Source organism: Myxocyprinus asiaticus, chromosome 15 (genome assembly GCF_019703515.2).
Source record: "Myxocyprinus asiaticus isolate MX2 ecotype Aquarium Trade chromosome 15, UBuf_Myxa_2, whole genome shotgun sequence".
Lineage (NCBI taxonomy): Eukaryota > Metazoa > Chordata > Actinopteri > Cypriniformes > Catostomidae > Myxocyprinus > Myxocyprinus asiaticus.
In genome coordinates this window covers 32160729-32176327 of record NC_059358.1, presented here as the reverse complement: position 1 = coordinate 32176327, position 15599 = coordinate 32160729, and the positions used below count along the sequence as shown (strand labels likewise).

The 15599-nt window shown below is 36.3% G+C and overlaps 1 protein-coding gene across 4 annotated transcripts in view; it reads left to right on the top strand.

The window, feature by feature from the left end:
- The window catches only part of LOC127452849 (tax1-binding protein 1 homolog B-like), a 44010-nt gene that overhangs the window by 1324 nt on the left and 27087 nt on the right, over positions 1-15599 (top strand). For all 4 annotated transcript variants that reach the window (XM_051718641.1, XM_051718640.1, XM_051718639.1 and 1 more), the window contains exon 2: positions 7898-8094. In XM_051718641.1, coding sequence (XP_051574601.1) covers positions 7918-8094 — 177 coding nt within the window. In that variant the 5' untranslated portion in view covers positions 7898-7917. The remainder of the gene's footprint in view (positions 1-7897; positions 8095-15599) is intronic.

The following is a 15599-nucleotide window of genomic DNA, read 5'->3' as shown; positions in this document are numbered from 1 at the left end:
TTTGCTTGACATCATGGGAAAATCAAAAGAAATCAGCGAAGACCTCAGAAAAAATTGTGGACCTCCACAAGTCTGGTTCATACCACGTTCATCTGTACAAACAATAGTACGCAAGTATAAACTAGGGATGTAAATTGGACGTTTCATCACAATACATTCTTATATCGATTCTCTTGGCCTGCGATCCAATATTTGCTGATGCTTCAAAGTCTGCTGCAATACGATTTCGATTTGATTCAATTCAGGGCCCTGTGATCGATATTCCCATATTATGTGCCTATTTTACACAATTCTTTTTTTGCTCTCAAATGCAACCAAAATATAATTTGAATATTTTATTGAGCTCTCTGGAAAGTGCAAATTTAGTATCCACATTGGGACATCCACAACAAAATAAGGTACTTCAGATGTTGAAAAATATTATACAGATAATAATATAAAAAATAACATCACACACAAGTGATCATCAATCGTTTGATTACAGCTTATTTTTCAGTTTAATCCAATTCAAAGTACTTACATATCCATGACTTTTTTCCAACTATCCGTTCTATCCTTGGTTTTCTTGGCTACAACTTCCACAGTTGTAATGAAAAATTCTGTTACAGTTAACTGGGATAAATGCAAGTAAGGGTGTTGATGTGTAAAGTTTTATTGCTGGTGCTGAGCAGGTGATTTCTCTTTCCCTTATTAGTGCTGTTCAGAATGTCGGCGTTGTCAAGACTTTTCACATGATGGTTGAACTGCTCCATGGTACTTTAAAATAGCAAATTCTCATGTAAAATTCGAATGGGTCGTATGTGCAATGATATCGATGAAAGCCCGAATTAATTGCGCATGTGAGCCACTCTGCGTTTGTCACGAGAGCTCGCATTTTAAGGAACGCCTGATTGACATGCTCGCACTGATCCTGTCACTGGAGTTTGCGTTTTGCGGGAAGCCTGGTTGACGTGTGTCCACGATGCACGGATAGCAGAGCACAATTTAGTTTCAAAGACCCTGCGCACATCCGTGTCTCACATGAAAAGCATATTTAGCGCTCAAAGTGAAATGAATGTAATAAGGTTGCTTCATCGCCTGACGGAAATGCATACAGACGTGGCTGACATGAGAGTATTAAAATAAAGGTACATCTTAAATTTCTATATTGATATTTACGTGTTGTATCGATAACATTGGATCGTTGGTCATTGGATCGATGAATCGTTACACCCCTAGTATAAACACCATGGGACCATGCAGCCATCATTCCGCTCAGGAAGGAGATGCATTTCGTCTCCTAGAGATGAATGTAGTTTGGTGCGAAAAGTTCAAATCAATCCTAAAACAACAGCAAAGGTCCTTGTGAAGATGCTGGAGGAAACAGGTAGACAAGTATCTATATCCACAGTAAAACGAGTCCTATATTGACATAACCTGAAAGGCTGCTCAGCAAGGAAGAAGACACTGCTCCAAAACCACTATAAAAAAGCCAGACTACAGTTTGCAAGTGCACATGGTGACAAAGATCTTACTTTTTGGAGAAATTTCCTCTGGTCTCATGAAACAAAAATTGAACTTTTTGGCCATAATGACCATTGTTATGTTTGGAGGAAAAAGGGTGAGGCTTGCAAGCCGAAGAACACCATCCCAACCGTGAAGCATGGGGGTGGCAGCATCATGTTGTGGGGGTGCTTTGCTGCAGGAGGGACTGGTGCACTTCACAAAATAGGTGGCATTATGAGGAAGGAAATTTATGTGGATATATTGAAGCAACATCTCATGACATCAGCCATGAAGTTAAAGCTGGGTCACAAATGGGTCTTCCAAATGGACAATGACCCCAAGCATACCTCCAAATTTGTGGCAAACTGGCTTAAGGACAACAAAGTCAAGGTATCGGAGTGGCCATCACAAAGCCCTGACCTCAGTCTGATAGAAAATTTGTGGGTAGAACTGAAAATGGCTGTGCGAGCAAGGAGGCCTACAAACCTGACTCCATTACACCAGTTCTGTCTGGAGGAATGGGACAAAATTCCAGTAACTTATTGTGAGAAGCTTGTGGAAGGCTACCCAAAACGTTTGATCCAAGTTAAGCAATTTAAAGGCAATGCTACCAAATACTAACAAAGTGTATGTAAACGTCTGACCCACTGGGAATGTGATGAAAGAAATAAAAGCTGAAATAAGTAACTCTCTCCACAATTATTCTGACATTTCACATTCTTAAAATAAAGTAGTGATCCTAACTGACCTAAGACAGGGAATGTTTTCTATGATTAAATATAAGGAATTGTGAAAAACTGAGTTTAAATGTATTTGGCTAAGGTGCATGTAAACTTCTGACTTCAACTGTGTGTATGTGTGTGTGTATGTGTATGTGTATGTGTATGTGTGTGTGTGTGTGTGTGTGTGTGTGTGTGTGTGTATATATATATATATATATATATATTACACACACACACATTATTGACATCAACTATATATATATTCGATGAGTGACAGAGAAAGGTTTTCTGCAATATGGGCGGTTATTGGAAGTCTGTTGAAATGTGTCATGTGAAAGAAAGACAGTTTTGTTTTTGTAGGACTCAGCTGGCCTTGAAACGTGCTGTGAGTCTCTCCATGGTCAGGAATTTCCTGCTCTGCTTGCTGGACTCACACTATTGTCTTATCACAGATCAAAGGGCTGAAGAGTGTGTTTGTTTAGATTAAAAGAAGAGAAAAGGCTGCAATGTGACAGAACATACGTGACAGTTTAGTAAAGGATTTTTTTGAACATCATAGGTTCCTCTAATAATTTGCAATGCATTAGCCTATTTCCCCCTGGAATGATAGTCCTCTGCCCAAACACCAAACAAACAAAATATATCAATACCTTTTAGCCAAAGGAGGCCATTGCCTGCAACTTTATGACCTTTACTGAAAAAAGTAATTTGTGCTCTACCATGATTACAAAACAACCGAATCTGGCTCATCATTGCGGTTAGTGTTAACAGTTCACAAGCACAGAGAAAATTCCTGGACAGTCATCGGCTACAGCTCTCTCAAATGCTTACTGTCTGAGATGTCACCATGTGAGTGCGAGACAGAGAACGTGTTAGTCAAACATGAAAACTATTTGTACATTGCTTATATTTTAAGCCTAATGCTTGTGGTAACATTGTGGATTGTGAATACATTGCTCCAGTTAGTCTACTTGTGCTGCCATAAATGGAGTACACTGATCTGTGCATGTACAGTATATTTATCCATTGGTATTGTTATTATTAAGATCTTTATTAAAAATGCTAAAAACATTGAGGGAACTATGACTTAGAGATGGTATTCCATGCCTTTCTGAGATCAAATTGACATGTCCTTATGGGTTTAGTCTTCATTCATATAAATACTTCCATGTTCCAAACATTAAAGGGATAGTTCACCCAGAAATGAAAATTCTCTCATTGTTTACTCACCCTCATGATATCCCAGGTGTGTATGACTTTCTTTCTTCACCATATCACATTTGAAGAAAAATAGAAAAATATCTTAGCTCAGTTGTTCCTTAAAATGCAAGTGAATGGAGAGTTCTCTTTTGAATCTCCAAAAATCACAGACGGTCAGCATAAACGTCATCCATGTGACTCCAGCGGATAAATTAATGTCTTCTAAAGCGATATGATCACTTTTGGTGCGAAAAAAGATCAATATTTAAGTACTTTTTAACTATAATCCAACGTGAGGATAAGCTTCACAAGAGGGTGGAGTTCAAGCGGTCTCTCGTGTGACGTATTCACGTTGCCATGATACAGACGTAATCTCATGTTCTCCACTCAGCTAGTCAGAAAGTGGCATAACGGAAATACAAATCTAAACCAAAACCAACCAAGCTACTGTACAGCGTTCCTCATTCTCACTTGTAAACAGCGCTGCTCTTCCGGCTTGACACACATGCGTCAGTTCTCGTGTGTTTCAAATGCCAATGCGATTGTCACACGCACGTATTGCTCCTGACCGGAAGCATGATAATTTTAGAGTTAAAAAAAATTACTTAAATATTGATCTTTTTCTAACCAAAAGCGATCTAATCACTTTAGAAGACATTAATTTAAGAGCTGGAGTTGAATGGATGACGTTTATGCTGACTGTCTGTGATTTTTGGAGCTTCAAAAGAGAACTCTCCATTCACTTGCATTTTAAGGACCTACTGAGTTAAGATATTCTTCTAGTTTTCTTCAAATGTGTTCTGGCGAAGAAAGAAAGTCATACACACCTGGGATGGAATGAGAGTGAGTAAATAATGAGAGAATTTTCTTTTTTGGTGAACTATCCCTTTAACACTTTGTAGAAACTACTGTAAATTTCAATGATGAAGATTTGCAAGAAGGTTCAGGCACCAGACTGCGACTAAAATGGTCGCAAACATCTTTAGAACACGCACAACCAGTGTGTCTTGCACTGCTTTTCACCCGTATGGAGCCAGAAAGATTTAAATGTATTAAAATAGAAACTTATATATTGCCAACCTTTACTGTTGTCACACAATATTGCTATCTCTTCATAACCTGCTAGTCCATAATCAATTGTGTGTAACTGTAATGTATCGTAATGTTTGATGCTTTGTTTGTAGACTGAGAGGTGATCATGGAGGTGAAAATGTAGAAGTAGCACAGCAAATGTTTTCGTTTCTATTATAATACATACAGTTACCTCTGTGGAAACCCATGTTTACTCACAGCCTCACTCCAAATGGGTGTCAGAGTGACTGTTGTTTGCTACCTTTAAGTACATTATCTGTAGAATAAATATTAACAGGTGTGTATATTCATGAAAGCGAATACTTCTTTAAAGACAGATAAAAAAATCTTACCTTTCATGAATAACTATCTATTTCCCCAAAAATTATAATGTTGTACCTAATAAAACATGACATCCCTTGAAACATTGAAAGTGCCAAGAAACAAATTGCTCACAAACATGACACACATTTTCCCTGAGAACACACTGTTGAGTTCATAGCATCTCAGGGTGTTGAGTCAGAAAGCCAGTGTAAATAGCAGTAGTGTGTACTTGTACCTGAAAATGAGAGATTTCTTTTTTATTTTTACCAACTACACTCTGAAAGTACTTTGCAATCATTCCCCCAATGTGAATATACATTACAGTTGTGATGTAAAGAATGGCATGCAAACATACCTGATTAGTTTGTGGTTGGTGTCAGGAGAGCCCCTCAGACCATCCGTTATCCAGCATCTGGTATAGAGTAGGGATGGGCATGAGTACTCGGGTACTCGGACGTGGCAGCGATGATCGATCATGAAAATGTCGATCGATGATATTCATGCATGATGTGAACTTTCACTTAATTCGAAATTCAGTGACAGTTACCTGGCAACTAAACACAAACGTGTCAAAGAAGGAGCTTATTTTTAATTTTGAGATTGGTTACATTGTGGTTTTGAGGGGTATATTGATTGTCAGAGACGTCTCATAGCAATCAAACTGATATATGATGCTGCAATGCTATCTTTACAATAATCAAAACAAAGAGAGTGTAATTAACAGTGTTCTGAATACCTGTCTCTGCAAAACGTTTGCTAAACACGTTTATTATCATTTAATGTAAGAACTTTGACTCGTTATTGGATATTATTTAATAAAAGTAAATGTTTGTTACTGACTGTAAACCTCCCTGTCCTAAGTGACGTAACACACACCTGCATCTCGTCGAAATGGGAGTTGAAGATTTCCGCACCAGTTTCCAAGTTAGAAGTCCGACATGCATAAATGTATTCAATTTTTGATACTGAATAAAGAAAAATATAGAAATCAAGTATTTGTTGACTTTACATACACTCAGATCACTGAATAATTATGACATAATGGTGTAAAGCTAAAATTGTACCATTTTCCTTTCAATTACTAGTCATTCTAAATGTGGTACCTATGGTTTTCTGGCTAAAATAATGTAAATTCAATCCATCTAATGTGATAGCAAAACTATTTTTTCATAATTAAAACATAGGATGTTTTAATGAAACCAGTGAAATTGTTACATTTATTAAACCATGGCAAAGAGGAATTATTAACAGTTTTCCCCACTCTTGTGGTACCTGTGATTACTATGACCTTCCTACAAACACTAGAGTTAAAATATGTTTCTCTTAATTTTAAAGATAGCTGGCTTCTCTTCAGAAAGTATGGCTATCGGTCATTAGCATTAGCTTTGCAGATCTGCAAAGGCCACACTTCATTATCAAAAACAAACCTCATAATATATTATGAAATATAAAATGCCATGAGACATAGAGTAGAAAGTCTGCTTTACTTACTCGTGGAGTGTGGTCAGCTGCAATGCTGAAATGCTGAAAATGTCCCTCTCTGTGCATTAATGCAGTCACATTGCGCAAAACAATATAACATTTTGCTTCTCAAGTCAGATCAGCACGGCGTGTAATGATCGGTGGATTAAAAGCTCAATGTGATTGGTTAAAGAGGACCTCTCCCAAAAAAATGCAGTTTGTGAATCGCAACCTGGCAGGAAGGTCTCAAAAATAGCCACACACAAATCCAAAGCGATCCACACACGTGATGATTTGCAAATGCAGATTCAACAATCCATGAATAAATGTAACAACATTCACACGTTTTTGATGTGAATTAATTCAAGAATTTGATAGATACATATTTGAGAAAACATTTTGAATTTATTAAAGTGAGATGTATTTGTGTGGGCAATCGGGGAAATATCTGTGCTCTCACTTGTGTATTTATGAATCAGATTTTGAGAATGTGAATTGTGCTGTGCATTTATTAATTGTAGTTTGTATGTATATTATTTTTGAGATCATTCTTGCTCCATACACCCATTCTGTTTCTGACGAGCTCGCTACAACGCATGCAACGACAAACCCAGCGCGAGAGAGTTGTGAACAAATTACTCTTTTTGAGCCGGGTCTTTTTCATGAATCACCCGCAAAAAACTGAGGGTTTGAACTCAGGAGCTCAGGTTTGCAGTTTGAATCAGATTCAAATAAGAGTCCCATGTGTATTTCGGGCTTCTTTATAATTAAAAGTCCTGTATTGTGTACCACTTTTTTTTTTTTATTATTGATTGGGAATGGAGTAGCACAAAAAAATGCATCTGGGATTTCATTCAATTTGCACTCTTGTAGTCTCTGTGTCTGGGCCATCCGGTAACAGTAAAGAATATATATCAAGCTTTTGACATTTAGGACAATTGAGGGACTTGCGCATCTATTACACAAGCTGCAAACATTCATTGATGCTCAAGAAGACAACACACTACTATATACACACTATACTTTATGTAAATATCTGTAATGTAGATTCTGAAGAGCAGTACTAAATAAAAAAAATATTTGATCTCTTATATTTGTATAAATTATGAAAAGGGTGTGAACATTTATGAGACAAAAGGGAATGCAAACTTCTCAACTATATAAACTGTTTATTAAACCTACGATTAATGGGTTATAAACTGTCTTCCTGTTCTTCGGCTTTCTATGTTGTTTCTAAATCGAGCAATTCTGTGATTTGGTGACTAAAATCAGCCATTTGGCTCCTTAATGTTTCAGTTTAAGAGCCAATGGCCCCCCAAGTCATTTTTTAGTCTGGGGCCCTGAGGTTGTGCTATGCTTTTTAATAGGGATGATTACACCAAATGGAATGATCCACACTGAATTATGTTTGGGTTTTGAATCATAATTGCATGTTACCAGCAACCATCAGGAGATGCATAGCGATATGCAATAAGGATTAAAATTACCCTTGCAAGATGTTTGTTCAGTGTTTACGGTCTTAGACTAAGTACGAATGTTAAAACTGTAGAATCTGGTAAAGTACGCATAGAATAAAATACTTTCACGTGTCTCTTCTTTGTTTCACTTCTGTTATTGGCCTTGTTTTCCCACAGAGGCAGCTGTTGATAGACAGATGGCTTTATTCCTGGAGGGGACAGTAACAAGCAGTGCCATGGAAATGTCAAACTTTGCCCATGTCATCTTCCAGAATGTGGGGAAGAGTTACCTCCCTCACGCAACATTAGAGTGCCATTACACCCTCACACAGTTCATTAAACCACATCCCAAGGACTGGGTCGGCATATTCAAGGTGATACTGACTTTTCATTTCGCCTCCATTTTCCTATTTCTACCATGTCCTGTTGAATTTGTTTTATTGTATAGATATGGTCTCCCAAAAAAGATACATAGATAAAAAATTGTAAAAGAAAAATAGATTAGAAAACAACAATATTTTGCCCATAATGATGATCTAGGGTGGTAAATTTGCAGGTTCAAATAGCTCTAAAGAGATATTTAGCAGGAGGTCCAAGCTCCTCTTTTCTTAGACAAAATATTTCTGCCAAAGTAGTCTGTACGACTTGTGTACTATATTCCTTTAAGTTTTCTAAAGCAGCATAATAGCTTTGTGTGAGGAATAGACCATTAGTCAATGAAAATCTTATTGTTATCTTACTGTTTAGGGATCAGGTTGGCCTCACCACCTGCATCATGATGTGGGCAAAAAAAAACACGTTTCTGCATTTTGTCAAGCAACATATAAATTGCAAAAGTGTAATTCTGTTATACTAGATGTTTCCCCAGTACCCAATATTTTTCTTGTTTTTTGCAAGGTCTCTGAACAGTGTGCATCAGACCTTAGTTTTTCCCTGTCTGCCTGTCAGTCCTAATAGGCCACATACGTACTGCAGCTAAATTCGGTTGTCAGTTTACCTTTTAGTGTTTAATCCTGTTCTGTACGCACACAGTTCGGTTAAATAGGGGAATGACAACCGCATTCTACAACCGAATTAACTCCAGAGAAAAATTCAGGTTGTGACAACTGTATGTTTGGAAATTCCACACAGTGTGTACAGAACTGAACTGAACAATTAGTTGTTAATGACATCTTCAATAGCGTGTGTGAGATGTGTCCATCTTCTCCTGGTGTAAATCACACAAACAGAAGTATGTGTCTTCATTCATTCATATATTCCAGTCGGTCTCTCCACTGTAGTTTTCTCATCAGCCCTGCGGTCTCGAGATAACATTTACATTACAGTCAGAGTGCGCGCTGTTTAACTCTATTACGCCGTATGTATCAAATAAGATACACAATGTTTGACGGCTCCTGTCTCACTCTCTGTTCAAGCTGTCGAGCCAAAAAAACATATGGTATGTAAGTTTCACTTGTTTATGGCACCATCTAGTGGTTATTTGTAAAAAAAAAAAAAAAAAAGTGGTTTCAGTGTTTATATCGATCTATTTAAAATGGCAGCAGACTTGTGGAAAAAGTGACTTATGTTAGGATAAATGACAGCTTATTATAATAAAGTAAAAGTAACAGTAATGATTATATTGTTCTTGATATTTAAAAATGAGTATTTGCTGAATATAAGCAGCTTGTGCTTGGTTAATTTTTTTTAATGTTATTTTATTGAAAAAGCCTGTTGAAATTACATGTATCAAATATGATACAACAGGCTTTTGAGGTATCTCTCAATCACGATTCCATTCCATTCATGCCCACCACAAAAAAATCACAGAGCTTTGAAAATTTTGACATATATTTTTTACAAGATATATTTAAAATGTGAACTAATATTTTTGTGTATTTTCATATATGTAGCATGCTCTTTCATTATAAAGATCTCATTATTTTACATTACAAGCTATGATGATGTCATCTTACCATAAGTTCCTGAGACCGAGTGAAAAAAGATTGACAGTTTCCCTTTTTTAAATGTCAATATACACTGTAAAAAATGTATGTAATTTCAATGGTAAAAGACTGTAAAAATACTACAGAAATAAAACGTTAATTGATTAACGAATATTAACTGTAAAATATGCAGTAAAATTTTTACATATATTTTAAAAGACAGTAAAGTAGTTTTTACAATAAAATGTTGGAAAAATGACATTTTTTAGATGTAAAAAGTATGATTTTCCTGTATAATTAATGGTAAAAATGTACATTGTTTAACAAGAGAGTACATGTACTTTTTACTGTAAATTATTGTTAAAATTACAGTAAAAACAATAATCGGGTGTTCCCACAATTCCCTGCATGACCCATAATATTTCATTATATTTTATGGGAATAGTTCTGTTTCTTCCTAATTTTAATATCACTTATCTACATTGGGGTGTTCTGTGTTATATTTGATGTAGTTTAGTTAATGTTTACTGCATTATTTAAATTTCACATGTGTTACCCTGATGGTGTTTAGTGTGTGAGTGACACTGAGCACTGTCTCTACATTTATTGGTCATTGCTCCTGGAAAAGCCACTATTGGTAAACTTCATCATCATGTGCTCTTCTGTAATTTTTACGGTGATTAACAATACCTTATAAAGTAAAAAGCCGATTTTTACAGTTTCAGAAGGTTAATATCAAGTTTATGATGTTTTTTTTATTGTAAATGTAACAGATTTTTTTAAAAAATTTTTTTACAGTGCCATCGTGGTCATGTAAATGACAACAGTTTTAAACTGTAAAATGTACAGGTTGTTCTGTAAAGTTGTTCACATTTTTACTGTATTTCTTTTTACATAATTATTCTGGCAACCACATCTGCCAGTTTTTTTTTTTTTTTTTTTTAAACAACAGGATTTTTTTTACAGTGTAGTGTTTGGTGCATAAAATACATATGATACAAATTGTTTATTGAAAATATGAATATATAATTCATATTGTATGTATGTGCTGAACTGTGATACATTTCAGTCCATATTTATAGACCAAAAAGAGGATGTTGTCATGGCCAAACTTTCAAACATTTGGTATCTCTGAAAAGCCCAGGGAGTCCTCTGATAATATCCCAAGATTTACCACGATAGCATGTATGGTCTAAGAAAAATTTAAATAAAACATTTCAGTACTGAATATACAAAAATGAATTGCTGGGCCTCAGGAGGATAATGACCTTTAAAGACTAATGTATCAAATATGATACGTAAAAAAAATAGTTTGTCTAGTGGTACTAAAAACAGTGTAATATCAAAAAATATGTCTCTTCTGACAATTCTTTCGTATGTCAGGCTTTACAGGGTTAACAACAGCCGCTTAGACGCACATAAACAAAACACAGCGATTCTGTTGTTGGCAGCTAACTAAACATTGTCACAGGCGTGAGACGCTGCAGCATTGCTATGGTGATCACTTGTCAATCATCGCAGTTGTACTTTGTAGTGTTTACGTGCCATATAGAACTTCCCCAGCAGCGTAGCAAGTGTCTTAATGTTCACAAATAATATGTTGTTGCTCAGCCGTTTCAAACTTCTTTTGACCTCTGCACAAAATGCTGGGCTATAAGTGGCTATAATGAAATGGCAAATCAAGCAGAAATATATGTTGCAGTAAGGCACTTATAAGCTCTTGAGTTTTGCAACACCTTTTACCTTCCAAAAACATCCAGCAGGAACTGTTAATTTATGCTGGAAAATGGAGAATGTTGTGAAAACAGTATGTGGAAAAGTTTAATCAAAATCAGAGTTGACTTCGTGAAATACATTGTTATAAGCTATGGCATATCATGGCTCAACGAAAGTGAAGGTGACACCGCAATCCACGACAACTCAGGACCCACTGCAGCCAAATGAGGTAAATTTCCTTAGAGTACACGCTTAAGAGATAGCATGCAGTGAAAGAATCTCTGTGCAAAGTTCTTCTTCACCACTACTCGAATGAGTGGATAGTGAAATCTGAATATTTACTAGCCAGTGGCTAATAAAGGACGTTTTTTTTTTTTTTTTTTTTGTCACATAGCGCGAAATTTGGTCGCATGTGAATGATTTACCTGCAGTGTAGAGGGCTGATGAGGGCCAATAGATGATGACAGAATTGGTGATCGACCGAAATGGGGTTTTTAATGGCCGATATTCAGAGAGCATGGTGGCCGATACAATGCCGATATATCACACAATTTAATATAGTAAATAGCATAAACATAAGATTGCAAAAAAAAAACAAAAAACTCTTATTTAGCACTATATTTACTTAATTTCACACTAAACTTTAACTTTGTAAAAAAGAATCTAACAAAATTATATTGTATTTTAAATGGTAGATAGCAGTTTCTTCTGATTTCTGTGTAGTCATAAAATTTTTGTAATTTATTTGCAGATGAAGAAATTATTAATATATTAGGAAGAAGGAAATAACAGTACACACAGTAGTCCAGCAACCATGGAGGGCATGTCCACGTTAGCAATCACGTTTTCTCATAAAATACAGAATCAATCCAATTTTACATACAGTACATAGTGAATAAGACATTTACTTATAGCACATGTGAAGCGCTTTTACTTTGAAGATGCACTCACGTGCTCGTGTGGATCCAGGGCGTGCAGCAATCTCCTGACAGTGTAAATGGCCTGGATCACCTGCTTGGATTGTCATGGACTGACCGTCATGATTTGTGAATCAGAGGAACTTTTGATCCTGTTCCTGAAGTTCAGATTCTGGCTGATATAATACATGTTTTAGAGGAAGATATTAGATGAGCGTTCGACGGAAAGAAAACGCTGGATTTTCGTGAGGTTCATGAATTACATCTTTTTCAATGAGATATCTGCATATTTGCAGATGATGTATAATAGATGTTTTATTGATATTTGCCTTTTATTTTTTAGAAAAGTTACAGGGAACTGTTGAGTAGAGACTGTTAGAATACATGCTTCAGAGGAAGATTTGAAACAGATGAGCACTTTAACATTATGAGCGCAAACGTGTCTGCTGCAGCTCTGATATGCAGACTGTTTAAATAACACTGTGTTGCACACCGGTCTATATTGTAGTAACATGATGGAATGTAACAACAAAACGAACTGTGACTGGTCGTTACATGTCTCGGTCGCTTTACATGCAAGCAGGTGATTCTCAGTGCCCTCAAGAAACAAATCAGCCAAAGGGGAAAATTTATCGGCCGATGCAATTTAATTAAAAAATTCAGAATATCGGCTTATTTATCGGCCTCTGTGATATATCGGCCTCTGCAAAATATCGGTCAACCACTAGACATAATTTTCATTTTTGAGTGAACTATGCCTGTAACTACAAGTTGCTATGGAAAACTGTCTTTTAAGATGATGATTGTAAGTTGCTTACACATTCGCATCCACCCATATTCCTGGAGCAAATAAAGGCTGGGTTCTCTTTTTTCTTTTCGCTATTCATGAATCACTGTGTAGTTGTTTCCTTGAATTTAAAAAAAATATATATTCCTTCCTCGCTCGTTCCAGCTCTTGTCAGCCAAGTTGGTTTGACAAGCCATTAAAGAGTTTTTTTGGGTTTAGACAGATAATGATAGAGATCTGCTAAAAATTATGTAAAATGTAAAGACATTGCTACCATGTGCAGTTTTATTGCTAGACATTCATTTTCATGTCTTGATTCCGCAATGTGTAAAGTATAAGGCTATATCATCATGTTTGGCAGCATCATATTTGGGGAGTTGCCAGGTTCTTAACATAATGTTGGATTTACTGCTGGTCACTTAAATGTTTCCTGCTGTAAAAAGTTTTTCAGAAGCAGATTTCACTCTGGTCTGACCCAAAGAGACTGCTTTTTTTGTAGGCATCATTTTAGAACATATAACTGTGTTGTATTCACCTAATTCACCCTTTTCCACGCTCCGCTCTTCCAAATTTTGTCATCTAACTTCCTGTTCGTATTGAAGCTACTAAGAAGAGTCGATCAAAATGGATTACATGTGGGAGCACAAAGTATTTTTCAGCAAGAGTTGATGGTGTGAGTCTACAGCACACTTTTACTACGTGAAAAGGCTAGTTGTTTTTTTTTTCGACACGTGCAGAGCTAAATTGGACCCGGCAGATCACATTCAGACAGCTTTGACACACTTTTTCATGGTACAAGCGTTTAATTGTTATACATGTAGTTCTTAATGTTTAGGTTTTAACTTGTTAATAATTTGTGTTAAAATATGTAGATGATATGAAATTTCCAACAGTGACAGCTCATATTATTTTACATGCAAGTTAAACATTACAGAAAATACAATTGTACTTTTTAAAATTAATTTAGCACCCTACATTTTTAGAGGCTTAAATGTGATTAAAATAGTTGTAAACGGAATAAAATATAAAACATACACTTTCACGTGTGTGTGTATAAATATACTGTAGTTGCACCCCTACCCCATCCCTGTTTAGTGCTCAAAAAATCTGCTTCGTTTAACTATTAACTATAACATGATGGGTGAATGACATGAGAAGATGGTCAGAGGTGTCGTACGAGATATTTTTAATGACTTTGTGTGATCTCTTGGAGTTTAATGAGCACAGAGGCACATCAGTATGTCCACAGCTTGAAGATAGGATCTTGTGTATTTGTGAATGAAGATTAAAATCTTGTTTTAAAATCTCCCCGCTCTGCTTTTAATTGTTATGACATCACCTGAACACTTTAAAATACTCATGATAGCTTTTGACAACTCTATATCCTGTAAATCCACTTCGCTAGCTAAAAACACTTTGACATCAACTCCATAGAGATCTATATATAACCGCTAGAACGGAAGTTCTGAGACAACATTTTCAAGATGGCTGCGTGCTAGATTTTCTGGTGCATAAGTTGAATAGAGTAACTCAAATATTTACATATTTGATGTAAATTCCAAATTAGGCTGTAGCGCATTCAGTTCTCTTTTTCTGCAAACCATTAAGATTTTTTTGGGGCAGATGTTTTTATGGAGAGTTCATTAGGAAATGTATTTTAAAACCTGAAGAAAATGTGTTGCGACTACTTAAACTAATAAGGTACGCATGTCTTGTTCATGTTATTCAGGGAAATTGGTGAATCAAATCCAGGAAAATCACAGTCACCATCTAAAAATTTTTGTTTTCATCAAGTGAGCATGAACATTTATTACTGGATTGTATAACAGAATGTGACTTGAGAATTTGTGAAAGATCTTGGCAGTTTGTGCAGCAGAGAAAAACTCCTAACTATATAAAATATTACAACAAATTTCCACTATGTTGGCACAAAGCGATGCGTCAAGCTGGAGTGTAGCTGAACGCCAGCGCAGTCATGACGGTGTGCACTGGAATGAAAAACGTGGGTTGGCAATTTAAGAGGGGTGTTTTGGCTCTGTTTTCTGCCTGTGGAGTTCCCCAGCTACTGCTGGATGAGAGAACATAAAACAAACTGCATTTACAATGTTATGGATGTAGACTGTACCGTAAGAAGAAATAAAAGACAACATACGACAGGGAAAAGATCTGCTGTAGGTTGGTGGAGGGGGTGCTGAGTTCAGTCACCACCACTGTCAGGGTTCAGTGTCTGGGTTCTGATCCAACCAGATCAAAGTGGCATTTCAGAACCTTTTACTGTGTGTGTGTGTGTGTGTGTGTGTGTGTGTGTGTGTGTGTGTGTGTGTGTGTGTCTGATGAAGCAGTTTTATGGCCGGCTGTCAGGAAGACTTCTGCTTCTCAGCAGCTCCATCACATTGTGGCCAATGTTCTTGATTAAAAGATTACAAGGGACAAAAGCCTGTGAGAAACAAGTAAAACTTTTAAATATGTGGATATTGGGTTAAAATAGTCCCTAGTCTACAGACCGACTAATGCATATCGCACAAAAATGGCAA